General features: G+C 49.0%; 2 protein-coding genes across 2 annotated transcripts in view; one reads left to right on the top strand and one right to left on the bottom strand.

The window, feature by feature from the left end:
• Ddx55 (DEAD (Asp-Glu-Ala-Asp) box polypeptide 55) overlaps window positions 1-8,027 on the top strand; it is a 13,209-nt gene extending 5,182 nt beyond the window's left edge. The window contains exons 4-11 of the mRNA XM_013023051.1: window positions 882-1,071; window positions 2,151-2,233; window positions 2,404-2,535; window positions 3,588-3,680; window positions 4,715-4,829; window positions 5,125-5,293; window positions 5,847-6,139; window positions 7,183-8,027. Coding sequence (XP_012878505.1) covers window positions 882-1,071; window positions 2,151-2,233; window positions 2,404-2,535; window positions 3,588-3,680; window positions 4,715-4,829; window positions 5,125-5,293; window positions 5,847-6,139; window positions 7,183-7,359 — 1,252 coding nt within the window. The 3' untranslated portion in view covers window positions 7,360-8,027. The remainder of the gene's footprint in view (window positions 1-881; window positions 1,072-2,150; window positions 2,234-2,403; window positions 2,536-3,587; window positions 3,681-4,714; window positions 4,830-5,124; window positions 5,294-5,846; window positions 6,140-7,182) is intronic.
• On the bottom strand, window positions 7,397-14,932 carry Eif2b1 (eukaryotic translation initiation factor 2B, subunit 1 alpha, 26kDa). Its single transcript, XM_013023124.1, has 9 exons — window positions 14,842-14,932; window positions 14,180-14,281; window positions 12,713-12,849; window positions 12,508-12,624; window positions 10,488-10,600; window positions 10,186-10,254; window positions 9,735-9,810; window positions 9,105-9,230; window positions 7,397-8,675 (listed from the first exon to the last, which is right to left on the bottom strand). The coding sequence occupies exons 1-9, from the start codon at window positions 14,852-14,854 to the stop codon at window positions 8,511-8,513; spliced, it is 918 nt and encodes a 305-aa protein (XP_012878578.1). The 5' UTR covers window positions 14,855-14,932; the 3' UTR covers window positions 7,397-8,510.
• Window positions 14,933-14,950: the final 18 nt, after the last annotated feature.

Raw genomic sequence — 14,950 nt, 5'->3', positions numbered from 1 at the left:
AAAGCTGGAAGTGGCGCTGTGGCTCAAGTGGTAGAGCGCTAGCCTTGAGCTGAAGAGCTGAGGGACAGTGCCCAGGCCCAGAGTTCAGGCCCCATAACCGGACCCCCCCCCCAAAAAAAAATCCCAGTATACATCCCCTGGAGCTCAACCATGTAAAGGCTGGCACAGTGCTTTTGGGTCTCAAGACGGGGGTTGGGGGTGGGGAGCAGCATTAACTTCAGTAATCCTAGCACTAGGCAGGCACACTTGTGAGCTGTGTCCCAGCTTTCAATATGCTTTGTGTTAAGTTTACCTCTCTACATTGTCACTCTTCCATTTTAAAGATATATTTACGTGCTTATATTGGAGAAGACTTGGAGAAAATGAAAGTGTAAAAAAAGACATAAATTGTCCATACTTGGTAGGAATATAATTAGAACTATCTTGTGTGTGTGTGTGTGTGTGCACTAGTGCCAGCCTGAACTAAGGGCCTTGATCCTGTCCCTGAGCTCTTTTGTTCAAGACTAGTGCTATATTGCTTGAGCCACAGCTTCACTTCCAGCTTTTTGCTCATTATTTGGGGGTAAGTCTCATGAACTTTCTTGCCCAGGTTAGCTTGGCACCTCAGTTCTGAGTTCTAAGCCTCTCGAGTAGCTAGGATTTTAGGCATGAGCCACTGGTACCTGGCTCGACTATATATATACCTTGATGGCTTTTCTTCCAGTCTTAATTACTTTCCCTGTGTAGGGATGGAATCAGGGCCTTCTGCATGCTAACCCAGAGCTCTGCTGCTGAACCCCTGCAGCCGTCAGGGCTTTGTGCCTTCCTGTGACCTGTCGTGGCGCCCCCTTTTCTCACTGAGCTGGCAGGTGAGGGGTAAGGGCACATACTCTTTTTTTCAGCATAAACACCATCCTGGAGTTCTTGCCAAAGCAGAGGAGAACAGGCCTTTTCTCCGCCACACAGACGCAGGAGGTGGAGAACTTGGTGCGTGCTGGCCTGCGGAACCCTGTCCGCATCTCGGTGAAGGAGAAGGGTGTGGCGGCCAGTAGTACCCGGAAGACACCCTCCCGCCTGGAGAACTTCTACATGGTGAGAGGGCCCTGGGGACAAGGGACATGGGGTGGTGTGGGACAGGTGCTCTGAAGGCATGGCCTGCTTGTTGATGAGTGACTTAAGTGAGTTTAAGCACAGTGTCCAGGTGACCATGCCTGGGTGTTGAGTGTCAATGAGGTGGGGCGCAGAGGAGGCTTGGGAGTGGGCTGTTCTGCTCCAACATGTGGGTTCTTGTGTCTGGCCGCATCTGGGTGAGTATGGTGGACTTAAAGCTGCCCTTCTGAAGCTTCTGGCTGGGGCGGGTCACAAGGTGGTTCATAGCTCAGGCCCCCCAGGAGGCAGCATGGCTGAAAGTGGCAGGGAGGGCGGGAAGGCAGAGGGAGAGGGAAGGAGGAGGACGGGACAGGACAGCAGTGCCGTAACTGTGAGGCATATACCTAACCATTGTTGCTCTGGTGAGGTGATTTTTTTTTTTTTTTTTGGTCGTTGGGTTTGAACTCTGGACCTGGGCGCTGTCCCTCAGCTCTTCAGCCCAATGCGAGTGCTCTACCACTTGAGCCATAGTGCCATTTCTGGTTTTCTGGTGGTTAATTGGAGATAAGAGTCTCACAGAAGTGACGCTATGGTAGAGTGCTCACCTTGAGCTGAAGAGCTCAGGAACAGCGCCCAGGCCCACACTTCAAGCCCATGACAGACCAAAAACAAAATAAAGTCTCATGGACTTTCCTGCCTGGACTGGCTTTGAACTGGGATCTCAGCCTCCTGAGTAGCTAGGATTATAGGCATGAGCCATCAGTGCCTGGCCACTTTGGTGATTTTTTTCACATAGAGTGTGGGGGTTAGCCTGGGCTAACCTGGACTGCAGTCCTTCTGTCTAAATTCCATAGAGTTGCTATTCTAGCAGATGTGATTGGTTGCGATAGGGTCTCATTACCTTGCTTAGGTTGGCCTCAAACTACAGTGCTTCTGAGCTCTTGTTTCCTTTGTAGCTGGGATTACAGGTATGAGCCTCTGCATCTGGCATTATTTTTAAACTATGTCTTTTTTTTTTATTGTGAAAATACCGCACAGAGCGGTTACAATTATATGGGCAAACTATGTCCTCTTTTTTGTAGGTATGTAAGGCAGATGAAAAATTCAATCAGCTGGTGCATTTTCTTCGAAACCATAAGCAGGAGAAACATCTGGTCTTCTTCAGGTGACTCTCAGTGCTAGTTAGGGGAGGCAGGGGATGAGTCACCCTCCTAAGTTCCCAGAGGCCTTGTTCTGAGCTCCTTCTAGGATAGTTCTCTGAGGATGCTCATTCTGGCACAGGCCAGCGGGCTGATTGTTCCACCTTATGGCTGTGACCCGTCCTATCTCCCTCAGCACCTGCGCCTGCGTGGAGTACTATGGGAAGGCTCTGGAGGTGCTGGTGAGCGGTGTGCGGGTCCTGTGTATTCATGGCAAGATGAAGCACAAGCGTAACAAGATCTTCCTGGACTTCCGCAAGCTGCACAGGTGGGCGGGCCTCGATGGCAGGGGCAGATTGTAGCTACACTACTCTGTCAGGTGCCCATGGCTGCGCCCCTTTCCCTGAAGCTACCATGTGTTCTCTAGTGATGCCCAGAGCCCCTGCCTCAGCCTCAAGAACTCATTGCTCAGTCACTGCAGTCCAGTGTGCATCCGCACGGCAGGGTCCTGGCACATGGGGCGCACTGGATCTCCAGTGCCGGTCAGCTCAGGGGAGGCTTTGGAAACAAGCCCCGATACAGCAGAGGGAGCACGTGGTCTTGTTTAGGTGGAGATTACACAGACTGCGGACAGTGTTTTCTTCTAGCTGTCTCTGTTCAAGCATATAGGCTGTCATTTTGTTTTTCTTTTTGTTCTGATACTGGGTTTAAACTGAAGGCCTAGAGCTATCACTCAGGTTTTTCTACTCATGGCTAGTGCTCTACTACTAGAACCATACCACCTGTTCTTGCTTTGTGCTGGTTAATGGAGATAAGGCTGGTGTAAACCCAGATCCTTAGATCTCAGCCTTCAGTGTAGCTGGGATTCTAGGTGTGAGCCACCATGCCTGGCCTTGTTTGAATCACTGTACAGCTACATTAAAGTCCTTGTGAATGGGAAGCGACACACTTGGCTGTAGTTCCTGTCACCGAAAGAGTCCCTTGTTTCTGTCTGCTAATGGTCAGGCCCGCCACAGGTTAGTTTTACTTTTCAAGTAGAAATACAGTAAAATACAGTAATTTAAAAAGCCTCAAGTTAGGCATGGTAATTCATACCTGTAATCCCAGCACTCAGGAGTCCAGGCCGGAGGATTGAGCTGTAGGCCAGCCTGAGTACCTAGTGACACCCTCTGTCAAAAACTTTTTACTGTCTCCCCCTTTCCTTACTTTCACTGGGACTTTGTAGAGTCCTGGAACTTCTTAGGAGGAAGGAGTGAACAAATCAAAATGCTCCTGTCAGCAAGTTTTTGGTTCTGTGAGAAGTGGGAGCTGCCAGCACTGAGGGGCGGTGGGCTGGTGGCACTGGAGACAGCCAGCGTCCAATGCTACCTTCTCTCCTAGTGGGATTTTGGTCTGCACAGATGTGATGGCGCGGGGCATCGACATTCCCGAAGTCCACTGGGTCCTGCAGTACGACCCTCCCAGCAGCGCCAGGTACCCTGGCAGGGTTTTGGCCTGTCCAAGCAGGAATCTGGGGGTGGGGGATTGAAACATATGACATTCAAAACTTCTTTTTGGTTAGTTGTGGAACTTGGCCTGGGTGCTGTCCCTGTGCTTTAGAACTCAAGGCCAGCACTCTAACATTTTGAGCCATCACCACTTGGGGTTTTCTAGTGGTTAATTGGAGATAGGAGTCTCACAGACTTTCCTGCCCGGTATGGCTTTGAACCGGGATCCTCAGATTCTCAGATCCTAGAGCTCAGATCTTATTTTAATCAATAACGTTTGGTGTTAACAGTGGCATCATTTAGCAGCTAGAGTTTTTTTTTGGGTGGGGGAGGGGTCGGTCATGGGGCTTGAACTCTGGTCTTGGGCATTGTCCCTCAGCTCTTCAGCTCTAGGCGAGTGCTCTACTGCTTGAGCCACAATGCCACTTCCCGTTTTCTAGTGGTTTATTGGAGATAAGAGTCTCACGGACTTTTCCTTGCCCGAGCTGGCTTTGAACCCTGATCCTCCGATCTCAGCCTCCTGAGTAGCTAGGATTACAGGCGTGAGCCACCGGTGCCCGGCTTTGAAGATATTTTTTTTTTTTTTTTTGTCGGCGGTGGGGCTTGAACTCTGGGCCTGGGCGCTGTCCCTCAGCTCTTCAGCTCAAGGCAAGCGCTCTACCACTTGAGCTACAGCGCCACTTCCGGTTTTCTAGTGGTTTATTGGAGATAGGAGTCTCACGGTTTCTCCTGCCCGGGCTGGCTTTGAACCACGATCCTCAAATCTCAGCCTCCTGAGTAGCTAGGATTACAGGCGTGAGCCACCAGCGCCCGGCCTTTGAAGATATTTTTAAATCCTGAAAGTTATCACAGAAATGCATGATAGTAAAAATGATAAAAAGCTGTGAAACACCATAAATGACATTGTGACTACTGTCCCAGAAAGTAAGCATAGATTGCTAATGCGTGGGAATGTACCTGAGTCTGGAGTGGGCCTCTGCTCATGGTCACCCTGGGTGTGGGCTCCCTGTGTTCTCACAGTGCCTTTGTGCACCGCTGCGGCCGCACAGCGCGCATCGGCCACGGCGGCAGTGCCCTGGTGTTCCTGCTGCCCATGGAAGAGTCGTACACCAACTTCCTTGCCATCAACCAGAAGGTGAGCCACCTTTTCATGCAGAACATAGGGTGGCAGGGCAAATTCCTCCCTGGCTCAAGGTTGGAGCCTTAGGTGAGGGGCATACCCTCACCCCTCCTGCAGGCCCGGGCCCGCCCACCACGCAGGAATGTGGTCCCTGTGTTGCCTTTCTGGCTTAGCAGATCACATGGCCACGAGAAATCCCATTTGTAAACTTTTGCACTGAGGACTGAGCTTGGGCCAGGTGTGGGCTGTGGGTGTTAGGATGATGGTTCTTCCTGGCTGTGCTGGGAGCCTGAGGCTGCTCTGTGTGTAGTGCCCCCTGCAGGAGATGAGTGTGCAGAAGAACGTGGCCAACGTGCTTCCAGACCTCAAGGCCATGGCCCTGGCTGACAGAGCTGTGTTTGAAAAGGGCATGAGAGCCTTCGTGTCCCACGTCCAGGCCTACGCCAAACACGAGTGCAACCTCATCTTCAGGCTAAAGGGTGAGTTCCATTTCTTTGTAATTGTGTGTGTTCGTCTGCATGCCGATGGTTCTGAAGGGGTAAAATTGCTTTGTCTTAGTAAAATGTGTGGTGTATTAGGATTCATACTTTCTAAGATTTTGGGTAGCACTTTACCACTTGAGCCACACAGCACCATACATACTTTGTGTATGTGGTACTGAGGAATGGAACCCAGAACTTCATGTACTCTAGGCAAGCACTCTACCACTAAGCCACATGTGCCCCAGCCCCCTTTCTTAACATTTTAAAGGGAGTCTTCTTTCTAGGCTTTGAGTAGACATGAATAAATTGGCCATTGGCTTCAAAGTATCTTTTTACTTTGAAGAAATGTGTTTTTTAGGAATTCTAACTAGGAAGTGGCACTGTGTGGCTCAAGTGGTAGAGTACTGCCTTGAGCTGAAGAGCTGAGGGACAGCACCCAGGCCCAGAGTTCAGGCCCAAGGACCAAAAAAAAAAAGATTTTAAATGAATCTTATTTACTCTATGAATGTCACAGACTGTGGTAATAATCCGTGGTGTTTTATTTCCTTAGATCTTGACTTTGCCAGCCTTGCCCGAGGTTTTGCCTTGCTCAAGATGCCCAAGATGCCAGAACTGAGGGGAAAGCAGTTTCCAGAGTTTGTGCCTGTGGACATTAATACAGACACAATTCCATTTAAAGATAAAATTAGAGAAAAACAAAGACAGAAACTATTGGAGCAACAAAAAAAGGAGAAAGCAGAAAATGAGGGGAAACGAAAATTCATAAAAAACAAAGCATGGTCCAAACAGAAAGCCAAAAAGGAAAGGAAGAAAAAGATGAGTGCAAAAAGGAAGAAGGAAGAGGTAGTGTTTGCAGTTTATTGCTTAAATTTTATCTCAGAGTTCTGAGCAGTTTTTACTGTCTTTTTTTTTTTTTTGGTCTGGTCCTGACGTTTGAACTCAAGGCCTGGGCACCGTCTATGAGCTGCTTTTGCTTGAGGCTGGTGCTCTACCACTTGAGCCACAATGCCATTTCCGGCTTTTTCTGAGTAGTTTATTGGAGATAAAGAGTATAGACTTCCCTGCTGGGGCTGACTTTAAACCAGGATCTTCAGATCTTAGCCTCCTGAGTAGCTAGGATTTCAGGAGAGAGCCACCGGCACCTGCCTTGTAAGCATCTTTTGAAAGGCATTGTGGAACAGGCATGGTACACTCCTATAATCTGAGCACTTGAGAAGCCTTGAGGCCAGCCTGGTTTATACAGTGAGACCCTGTATCAAAAGCAAAAGGAAAGACAGCTGAAGATTTATTTTTTTGGTAGTCATAGGGCTTGAACTCTGGGCCTGGGTGCTATCCCTCAGCTCTTCAGCTCAAAGTGAGTGCTCTATCACTTGAGCCGCAGTGTCACTTCCAGTTTTCTTTGGTTAACTGGAGATAAGAGTCTCACAGACTTTTTCTGCCTGTTCTGGCTATGAACTGTGATCCTCAGATCTCAGCCTCCTGAGTAGCTAGGCTTATAGGCGTGAGCCACGGCACCCGGCTAGCTGCAGATTTTTATACTGGTCCTGGTACCTGGAGTGGAGAACATTGCAGTCTGAGGGCAGACCTGGAACGCGGTGTTCCTGTTTAAACTACCACAGTGAGTAGGGGCTGGGAAGGTAGCTCAGCGGTAGAATGCATACCTTGCAAGCATGAGGCCCTGGGTTCGATTCCTCAGCACTACATAAACAGAAAAAGCCGAAGTGGCACTGTGGCTCCAGTGGTAGAGTGCTAGCCTTGAGCTGAAGAGCTGAGGGACAGTGCCCAGACCCAGAGTTCAGGCCACATGACCGGCAAAAAAAAAAAAAAAAAACTACCACAGTGTGGCTGGGAAGTTCTAGTAATCTCCTGCTTTCTTCTGCACACAGGGCTCTGACATTGAAGATGAGGACATGGAGGAACTTCTTAATGACACAAGGCTCTTGAAAAAGTTAAAAAAAGGCAAAATCACTGAAGAAGAATTTGAGAAGGAGTTGCTGATAAGCAGCAAAAGAACAATGAAGACCGCAGATTTAGGTGTCTCTGACTTGGAAGATGAATGCTGACTGCAGAGCCCCAGCTGGCTGCCTGCTGGGTACCTCTTCTTTGTCCCACCACATGTAGATCAGGTCAGGGACCCCCAAGGGGAAACAGGCCCTGCTCTGTTGTGACACTGCTAAGACTGTCCTGAAGTGCTTGGTGCACACATAGCCGCTGGTGTCTTATTCTGATCGGCCCACTAGTCTTCTGAGAGTATTTTATTTATTTTAAATGTAAAGGTATTGACATGTACCTGGCTTTGGCATTTTAAAGTTCTAAGGAGTTCTAGGAACCTGCCCTTCTTCGCATCTTCATCTGTGTTCCCATCTCCTGGGCTACCTTTGTATTTGCTACCCCAAATGGAGTACAGTTGGCTGATGTACTGGCATGAGACCAGGCTGGCCCCAAGTACTGCCCTCCTGCCTCTGCCTCTGTGTTGAAGTTAGGATTACAGGAGTACACTGCCATGTCCAGCCCTCATATTATTAGCAACAGCTGAGAACCAGAAGGTACACTGTGGAGTCTGAAGGTACAGGAGGAGTCTGAGCCTTTTCGTCCAGCTTACCTGTGCAGCTGTGTGCTCCCTTCAGAGCCAGTGTCTGGCCTGAGGTCCACTTTCAGCACCGATGCGATATGGCTTCAAAACTCATAATTTATTTGAAAAGATGTTGAATTTGTCACCAAGTAAAATTTTAAAAAGTCCGTTTGGAACTTAAACAAATATGGGGAAGATTGGTAAGTGCTGCACAGGGCTGCTCCGCCGCTGCCTGTGTTCTCAGTACTGCTCAGCATGAAGCCTATTGCTGCCCCTGCTGGCCACAGGCAAAGGCAGTGAGTACAGCAAGGTGCATGGTGTCCCTTAGTGCCGGGTGTGGCGTAGTCAGAACCCTGCTTCACTCACTGAACAAAATCTCCAGTCAGATAGCACTCAGGAGCAGAGGGAGGCGGATGCCATGTCTCCAATAAATGCCATGCCCTTACACAATGTGCATTCCTGGAAACAAAGCGAGCAAGTTCTGGAAAACCAGATGCACATTTTGGTTTGCTTTTAAACCTAGATGAGTGAAGAGATTCTCCAGGACTTGGGATTTCAATTCTTAGTCCATGAAGCTTTCAAGTACAATTCTGTCTTGGCCTGGCTGGCCCCTTGATGTGGCACTGAAGGGGACCCCGGTGGTTACAGGTAGAGCTTGATGAGCTCGTCACTGACCGCAGAGGGGGTCAGCACGCCCAGGTCCGTGAAGAGCAGGGTGATGAGGGAAGGGGATGTGTAGTCTACCCACGGGTGCTCCTCCTTCAGGTCCTGCCCATCCTGTACAGACTTGAGAGTAGCCGCCTTGTACTGTGAGGGAAAGCAGTGTTAGGGGCTCACTCTGCTCAGGTGGGCATAGCCTGAGTGCTGAGTACTACTGGCCTGGGCTATGCAGCTCACTGGCTACCAAGCCCCTCCTCTCATGTGCTGGGCCAACTCCTCCAGGCCTCCAGTGAGTGAGCTGTTTATGCAGTGGCAAATGCCAGCTACTGACTAAGCCCACCTGCCTGTTCAGAGGTGCCGGCACAGGACTTGTCCGAAGCCACATGGACCATCAATGACCAAACTAGGACCCAACCCCTGGCCTCCCTACCTCAGTAGGAGCAGAGAAGTCTGAGGACAAAGATGAGTATAAGGCCAACGAGGTCATTTCTACTCCCATGGTGGGGAGTGAGTGACTTCCTAGAACATCAGTCTTGCAGGTGGGATTGATGCAGGACTCATATATGTAAAACTTGCCTTAAACTTATCCGGGACATCTTGCTGGTTTAACGGGAAGAGCCGCACAAACTTGAAACTTTCCGCAACCACATAAAAGGGCTTGTTCTGTGCTTTGGCGCATACAGCCATCTGGTTGGTTCCAATCTGAGAAGTAAAACAATAGAAGGAACTCAATGTAATCTGGCTTTGGGATCAAAGAGCACCACTTCAAAACAAAAACAACCTACAAATGCCTGTGTGAGGATATGTACATAAATGGCCTCCATGTGAAAAGATTCTCAGTGCTTTATATGCCTTAACCACAACTTAAAAATTGTTTGTTGGTAAAGTTTCTCTAAGGAGTGACTGGAAAAGTTGTAATGAAATATAGTGTAATAACAATACTGAGGTTGAATATGCTGGATTAAAATGAAGAAAAAAATGACAAGCCAATTCTAATTAAAACTTACATAAATTACATTGACTTAATTTGTATGTGCCAATCTGCAAAGAAGGAACTATGACCACAATCTGACCCCTGCACCTGCTTGTAGGAATCTGGTTCCATAGCTAAGGCAGCTGGGGAGGCGGAGAGAACGCGGCCTGCTGGCGCTCGAGGCCAGCAGTGTATCCATCTTAGCAACCCACTCCAAGAGGCGGTGCTCCTACCTTATTAATTATTCCTCCGTTTTCAACGACCCCTTCTGCACCGACTATGACTAGATCTGCTTTCTCCATGATGTAGCTGAGGGGGACAAAAAGAAAGCTATTTGTTCTTGGCTGCTGAAAAAATCAGATGATAACCGTGTGCTGCAGGTCTTCCCCTGAATACTTTTTCACGGAAAGATAATTCACACGTGGTGACTGACCACAGCAATGTTACAGGCATGAAGACCCAGCCTTTGCATCTTGCTCTTGAAACATAGGCGTGGGGCTAAGGACACACCCTCCCTCTCTGTGCACCCCAGGTTCTCAGGATAGCTTGCTCCAGTTGGGCAGCTATTAAGTGGTGGGACGCCACTCAGTGTGCTTTATCAACAGAATTCAAACCTTCAATCTGAAAAGCCTGCCAGGAGTGAGCCCCAGGGGTGGACGGGGATGGGCAAGGAGAGGTGCTTACCCCACAGCGGCATCCAGCACCACGGTAACAGGGACGTTGAGGTGGCAGAGGGCTTTGGCCATTTTCTTACTGAAGATGACATTACAGAATATTAGGAAAAGTCCAGAAAAGTGATGCAAGGAGAGTCACCCAGTTCAAAACGTTTGACTGGCTTCCCATCAGTATGACACCTGCTGTCATACTGCCCCCAGGGCCTGGCCCAGCCCTGTGCAGACACCCTGGCAGTCAGGCCAGTGTGGGTGCTATGCATTCTGTTTGCTTTCCACATGACGGAGCATGGAACCCAGTGGAGAGATACTTGCCCAGATAGGTCGGGCTGTGACTCTGTAATGTACACACTGAATCGCTTCTTGGCAGCCACAGCTGCTTCCAGCACCCGCAGGACCACTCTGGAGTAGGCATGCGTCAGTATTCTCTGTGGACAAGAAAGCTCCGTCAAAGGCTAGGCCCTGTGTGCAGCCAAGCCACCAGCCTTGCTGGGAAACAGGCTGCTGGCACGTGAAGTTTCTGGGCAGGCTTTCTCACAAATGCACAATAGCCAGGAAGGAGAACTCCATTGGACCTGAAGGTCGAGCCCACTCACAAGCCAAAGGAGCTTTTGTGTCCCTGGTGGAGCGGCACACAGTTACAAGGCAACAGCCTTTGGATGAGGCAAGGGCACTTTGCCTGTCCACACGCACCAGGCAGGTCCTGGGAACAAATGCAGTTGGCCAGTGGCACAGCACAGGTAAAGGGGACAAGTCCCCGTGGTGCCTGCTGCTCTCACCTGCTCACCTCTATTGCCAGAGCATCTAGTTTTCCTATAAGATGTGAAATCTGCAATGTCTTTTTTGTTTTTTGGGTTGGTCATGGGGCTTGAACTCGGCTTGGGCGCTGTCCCAGTGCTCTTCAGCTCAAGGCGAGCGCTCTACCACTTGAGCCACAGCCCAACTTCCAGTTCTCTAGTGGTTTATTAGAGATCTCACGGAGTTTCCTGCCCAGGCTGGCTTTGAACCATGATCCTCAGATCTCAGCCTCCTGAGTAGCTAGGATGACAGGCGTGAGCCACTGGCGCCCGGCTTGGTATGTCTTTTTAAATATATAGGCTCCAAAACTACAAGCCCATCTGTGGTCAGATGATAATTTGTGAACGCCCACACATGATCTCTACAGAACAGCTCAGGAGACTAACAGCATGGTGGCTGCCCTCCCTACTGTCAGGCTGCACTACTACTTTTTGTTGGAAATCCAGGTTCTTGGGGCCTACCCACACTAACAAAAACAGTCCACTTTTTTTGTAGGAAATGCAGGTGTTCAGAGCTACCTGTACCAACTGAAACTGTGTGCCAAGCCCCCACATGATTCAGTGCAGCTGCCAAAATCTGCATGGCGCTGGCGGTGGTGAGGCTGCAGGGAGAGGCTCCTGGGCCTGGCCACCACCTGGTCCCTAAGACTTTGTTTGCCACTGGATCTGTACAAGTTCTACTAGTGCCCTGTCAGTCACTTTTTTTGGGGGTCGGTCGTGGGGCTTGAACTCTGGGTCTGGGTGCTGTCCCTGAGTTCTTCAGCTCAAGACTAGTGCTCTACCACTTGGGCCACAGCACTACTTCTGGTTTTCTGAAGGTGGTTTATTGGAGAGAAGAGTCTCAGAGTTTCCTGCCCAGGCTGGCTTTGAACCATGATTCTCAGATTTCAACTTCCTCAATAGCTAGGATGACAGGCGTGAGTCACTGGCGCCTGGCTAGTCACTGGTTTTAACAACATACTTCAAAGGTTGTAAAAAGGCAATGGAACAGGATAAGATTTAAGAGTCAAGGGTTATTATGTTTTATAGACAGTGAAGGCTGGGGCAGAAGTGTCACCACCCACTGCTGGGGACTGGCTTGACCTGCAATGCCTGTCTTCCTGCAACTCGTGAACAGTGGGCAGCTTTGTGTAGTGGCAGAAGCCATGTTTGAGAGTTAAGTCTCCACTGTCCACTGCCAGCAGACGACTGGTATTAATCTGTCACAGGAGCTGCTCTGTGGATGGAGTTCAGGATAACATACTGCACATTCACACGAAGATTTCTTTGGAAAAACAACTTACTCAGTCCAGAATCATTCATGCCATCCTAGTATTTTCCTGTGCTTATTTACAATGGTAAGTATCTCTTATGCCTCCGTTACAGAGCACGACTTCTCTACAAGCCACCCCATGTCATCACAACAGTCTAGTAGGTAAGTACTATTACTGCCTTTAGCAGAAGCTAAATAACTCGTCCAAGATTCCCCAGCAGATAAATGGCAGAGCTGAGATTTTGCCCTTGCTGCTAAGTGCCACATATTAGAGATATTTACTCACCGCTCCATCTTTGATGAAAGTATGGCATAGATCTGCAATTTTACTTCTCGACAGTGATATTCTCCTGAGAAAAAGCTCTCCCCGTTCAATCATGATCTTTTTACATTTGGAATAATCCTAGAAAGGAAACAGCAAAGCTGAGACTATGTGGGGACAGGCAGAGCAGCAGAGTGGGGGGAGGTAGCTGAGGGAGGGCAGGGCTTACAGAGTACTCCAGGGAGGTAAGGCTGATGAAGCGAAGGAAGAGCTCCCCACCAGAGGACACTGCCACCGAGGAGTCCACCCCACACAGGGTTTCTATGGCACTGGTGAGATTCGCTCTCAGGCCCTGGATTGTCTCCCCTGGAACGATGGAAGGATTCATGTGATGGTCATCTCAATGTCACGTGATTCCCACTTCCCCCCAGTAATCAATCTGAACAGAAAAGTTCTTGATACTCCATCTCCAAAATAAACAGATAAAAGCAGGGCTAAAGGTTTGACTCAAGTGATAGAGCACCTGCCTACTGTGAGATCTTGAAACCACAGTACTACCAAAATAAAAGAAGGAAAGAGAGGCCAACAGGTTTGAATCTTGTTTCAGTAAGGGACAGCATGGAAGGTAATGAAGTACTGGTAGCAAGACAGTGTAGGAGAGCCAAGTTCTTGGAAGATACTGGAGACCCATGCCCTTAGACCTCTAAGCAAGCATTATTACTATTATCACTGTAGGAGAGGTCATGCTATATCTGGATGTTGACATTTAGAATGAAAAGTTAGAGACAGCACAATGACTGGTATGAACGCCAGAATTTATTATGGAACATTCTCAATAGCATCTGAGCAGAATAGGGGATAAAGTAGACATTCAATACATGTCTATAAAGTTGAACTGCTTTAATTTCAGCTTCATGTGAATACAAGGATCACTCAATTCACAGTCTATCTCTCAATTCACAGTCTATTTCAGTCAGTTATGACGGAAGTTTTTCTGGGGTACTAGGGACTGAAACCAGGGTCTCACTCACATGCTAAGCAAGTGTTTGACCTCTTATGCACACCCTTATCCTAAAGGAAACCTTTTCTGTCAGTCATGGGGCTTGAACTCAGGGCCTAGGTACTTCCCCTGAGCTCTTTGCTCAAAGCTAGCACTCTACCACTTTGAGTCACCCCTCCCCTTCTGTTTTTGAGTGGTTAATTGAAGATAAGACTTTCACAGGGACTTCTCTGCCTGGGCTGGCTTTGAATGGCCATCCTTAAATCTCAGCCTCCAGAATAGCTAGGATTACAGGTGTGGACCACCAACACCCTATTTAAAGGGAATCTTTTTGATGATAGCTTGAGGGCCCCTTCCAGGTTGAAAGGCCTGAAATAAAAGGCTGAAGCTGATCTTGAGGCTGTAGACAAATCTGCAGCTATCACATCACATTTTTTTTTTCTGGCTGGTCATGGGGCTTGAACTCTAGGCCTGGGCGCTGTCCCTCAGATCTTCAGCTCAAGGCTAGCACTCCACCACTTGAACCACAGTGCCACTTCCAGCCTTTTCTGTTTATGTGGTGCTGAGGAATTGAACCCAGAACCTCACGCGTGAGAGGCAAGCACTCAACCACTGAGCCACCTTCCCAGCCCCACATTTTTAATTATTAGAAGACTTTCCTAAGGCTCCCAGCTGCTCGGGGGTGACCCTTTGTACCTTTGTCTCTCTTCAGGAACTCCAGTAAAGTCTGGATGGCAGCCACTGCTGAAGCCATGTCAGGGTCTTCTTTCATCTGAGACTTAAAGTATTCAATTAATTCTGGGAGGGAAAGAAAAAGTTATTCATTACATTCACTCAGCAATTCTCCAGCACCAGGTCAATCTATGCTAATTCAAGTCCAGCCACATACAAATAATATGTAGCGTTTTACAACCTCAGTGCATTTTTCTTACATTAATAAAACACATAGGGCTGGGAATGTGGCTTAGTGGTAGGGTTCTTGCCTAGCATACATAAAAACCTGGGTTCGATTCCTCAGTACCACATACACAGAAAAAGACGAAGTGACACTGTGGTTCAAGTGTTAGAGTGCTAGCCTGGAGCAAAAGAAGCTCAGGGACAGTGCCCAGGCTCCAAGTTCAAACCCTAGGACTGGAACAAAACAAAAACACTTAGGGGTGAACAAGGGGAAAGAGGAAGAGGGAGCGAGGAGTGTGTGTGTCCTCCAGTGGGTTATCCCCAGGAAGCAGAAGCAGCGAGGGGGGTTCAGTAGCAACTGGAAGAAGTGAGTCCCGCCGAGCAGCCAGTGTGGGCATGTAAGGTCGAGGTGGCCTGGTTCTGCTTTGTTCTCAGCGAGAGCCCCGGTCCGTCCCGCTTACCCTTCTGGTCCATGATGACCCCCGGGCCGCGGGAACCGACGCGAGGGCAGCCGTCAGCTCGCCTGCTGGAGATGCCGACAAACGCGCCGGCAGCCAGCCACACACTGAG

The sequence above is a fragment of the Dipodomys ordii genome, unplaced genomic scaffold (genome assembly GCF_000151885.1).
Source record: "Dipodomys ordii isolate 6190 unplaced genomic scaffold, Dord_2.0 Scaffold66, whole genome shotgun sequence".
Lineage (NCBI taxonomy): Eukaryota > Metazoa > Chordata > Mammalia > Rodentia > Heteromyidae > Dipodomys > Dipodomys ordii.
Note: the sequence above shows the minus strand (reverse complement) of the source record. Positions and strands in the feature narration are given on the sequence as shown.

Bases quoted from the DNA above. Each gene is read 5' to 3' on its own strand.
- Eif2b1 (XM_013023124.1), bottom strand. The intron at 12,850-14,179 runs GTACAAAGGGTC...CCATCGTTCCAG, and splicing joins GTTCCTGAAGAGAGACAAAG to GGGAGACAATCCAGGGCCTG. The intron at 9,231-9,734 runs GTAGGAGCACCG...TTTACTTCTCAG, and splicing joins ACGGAGGAATAATTAATAAG to ATTGGAACCAACCAGATGGC.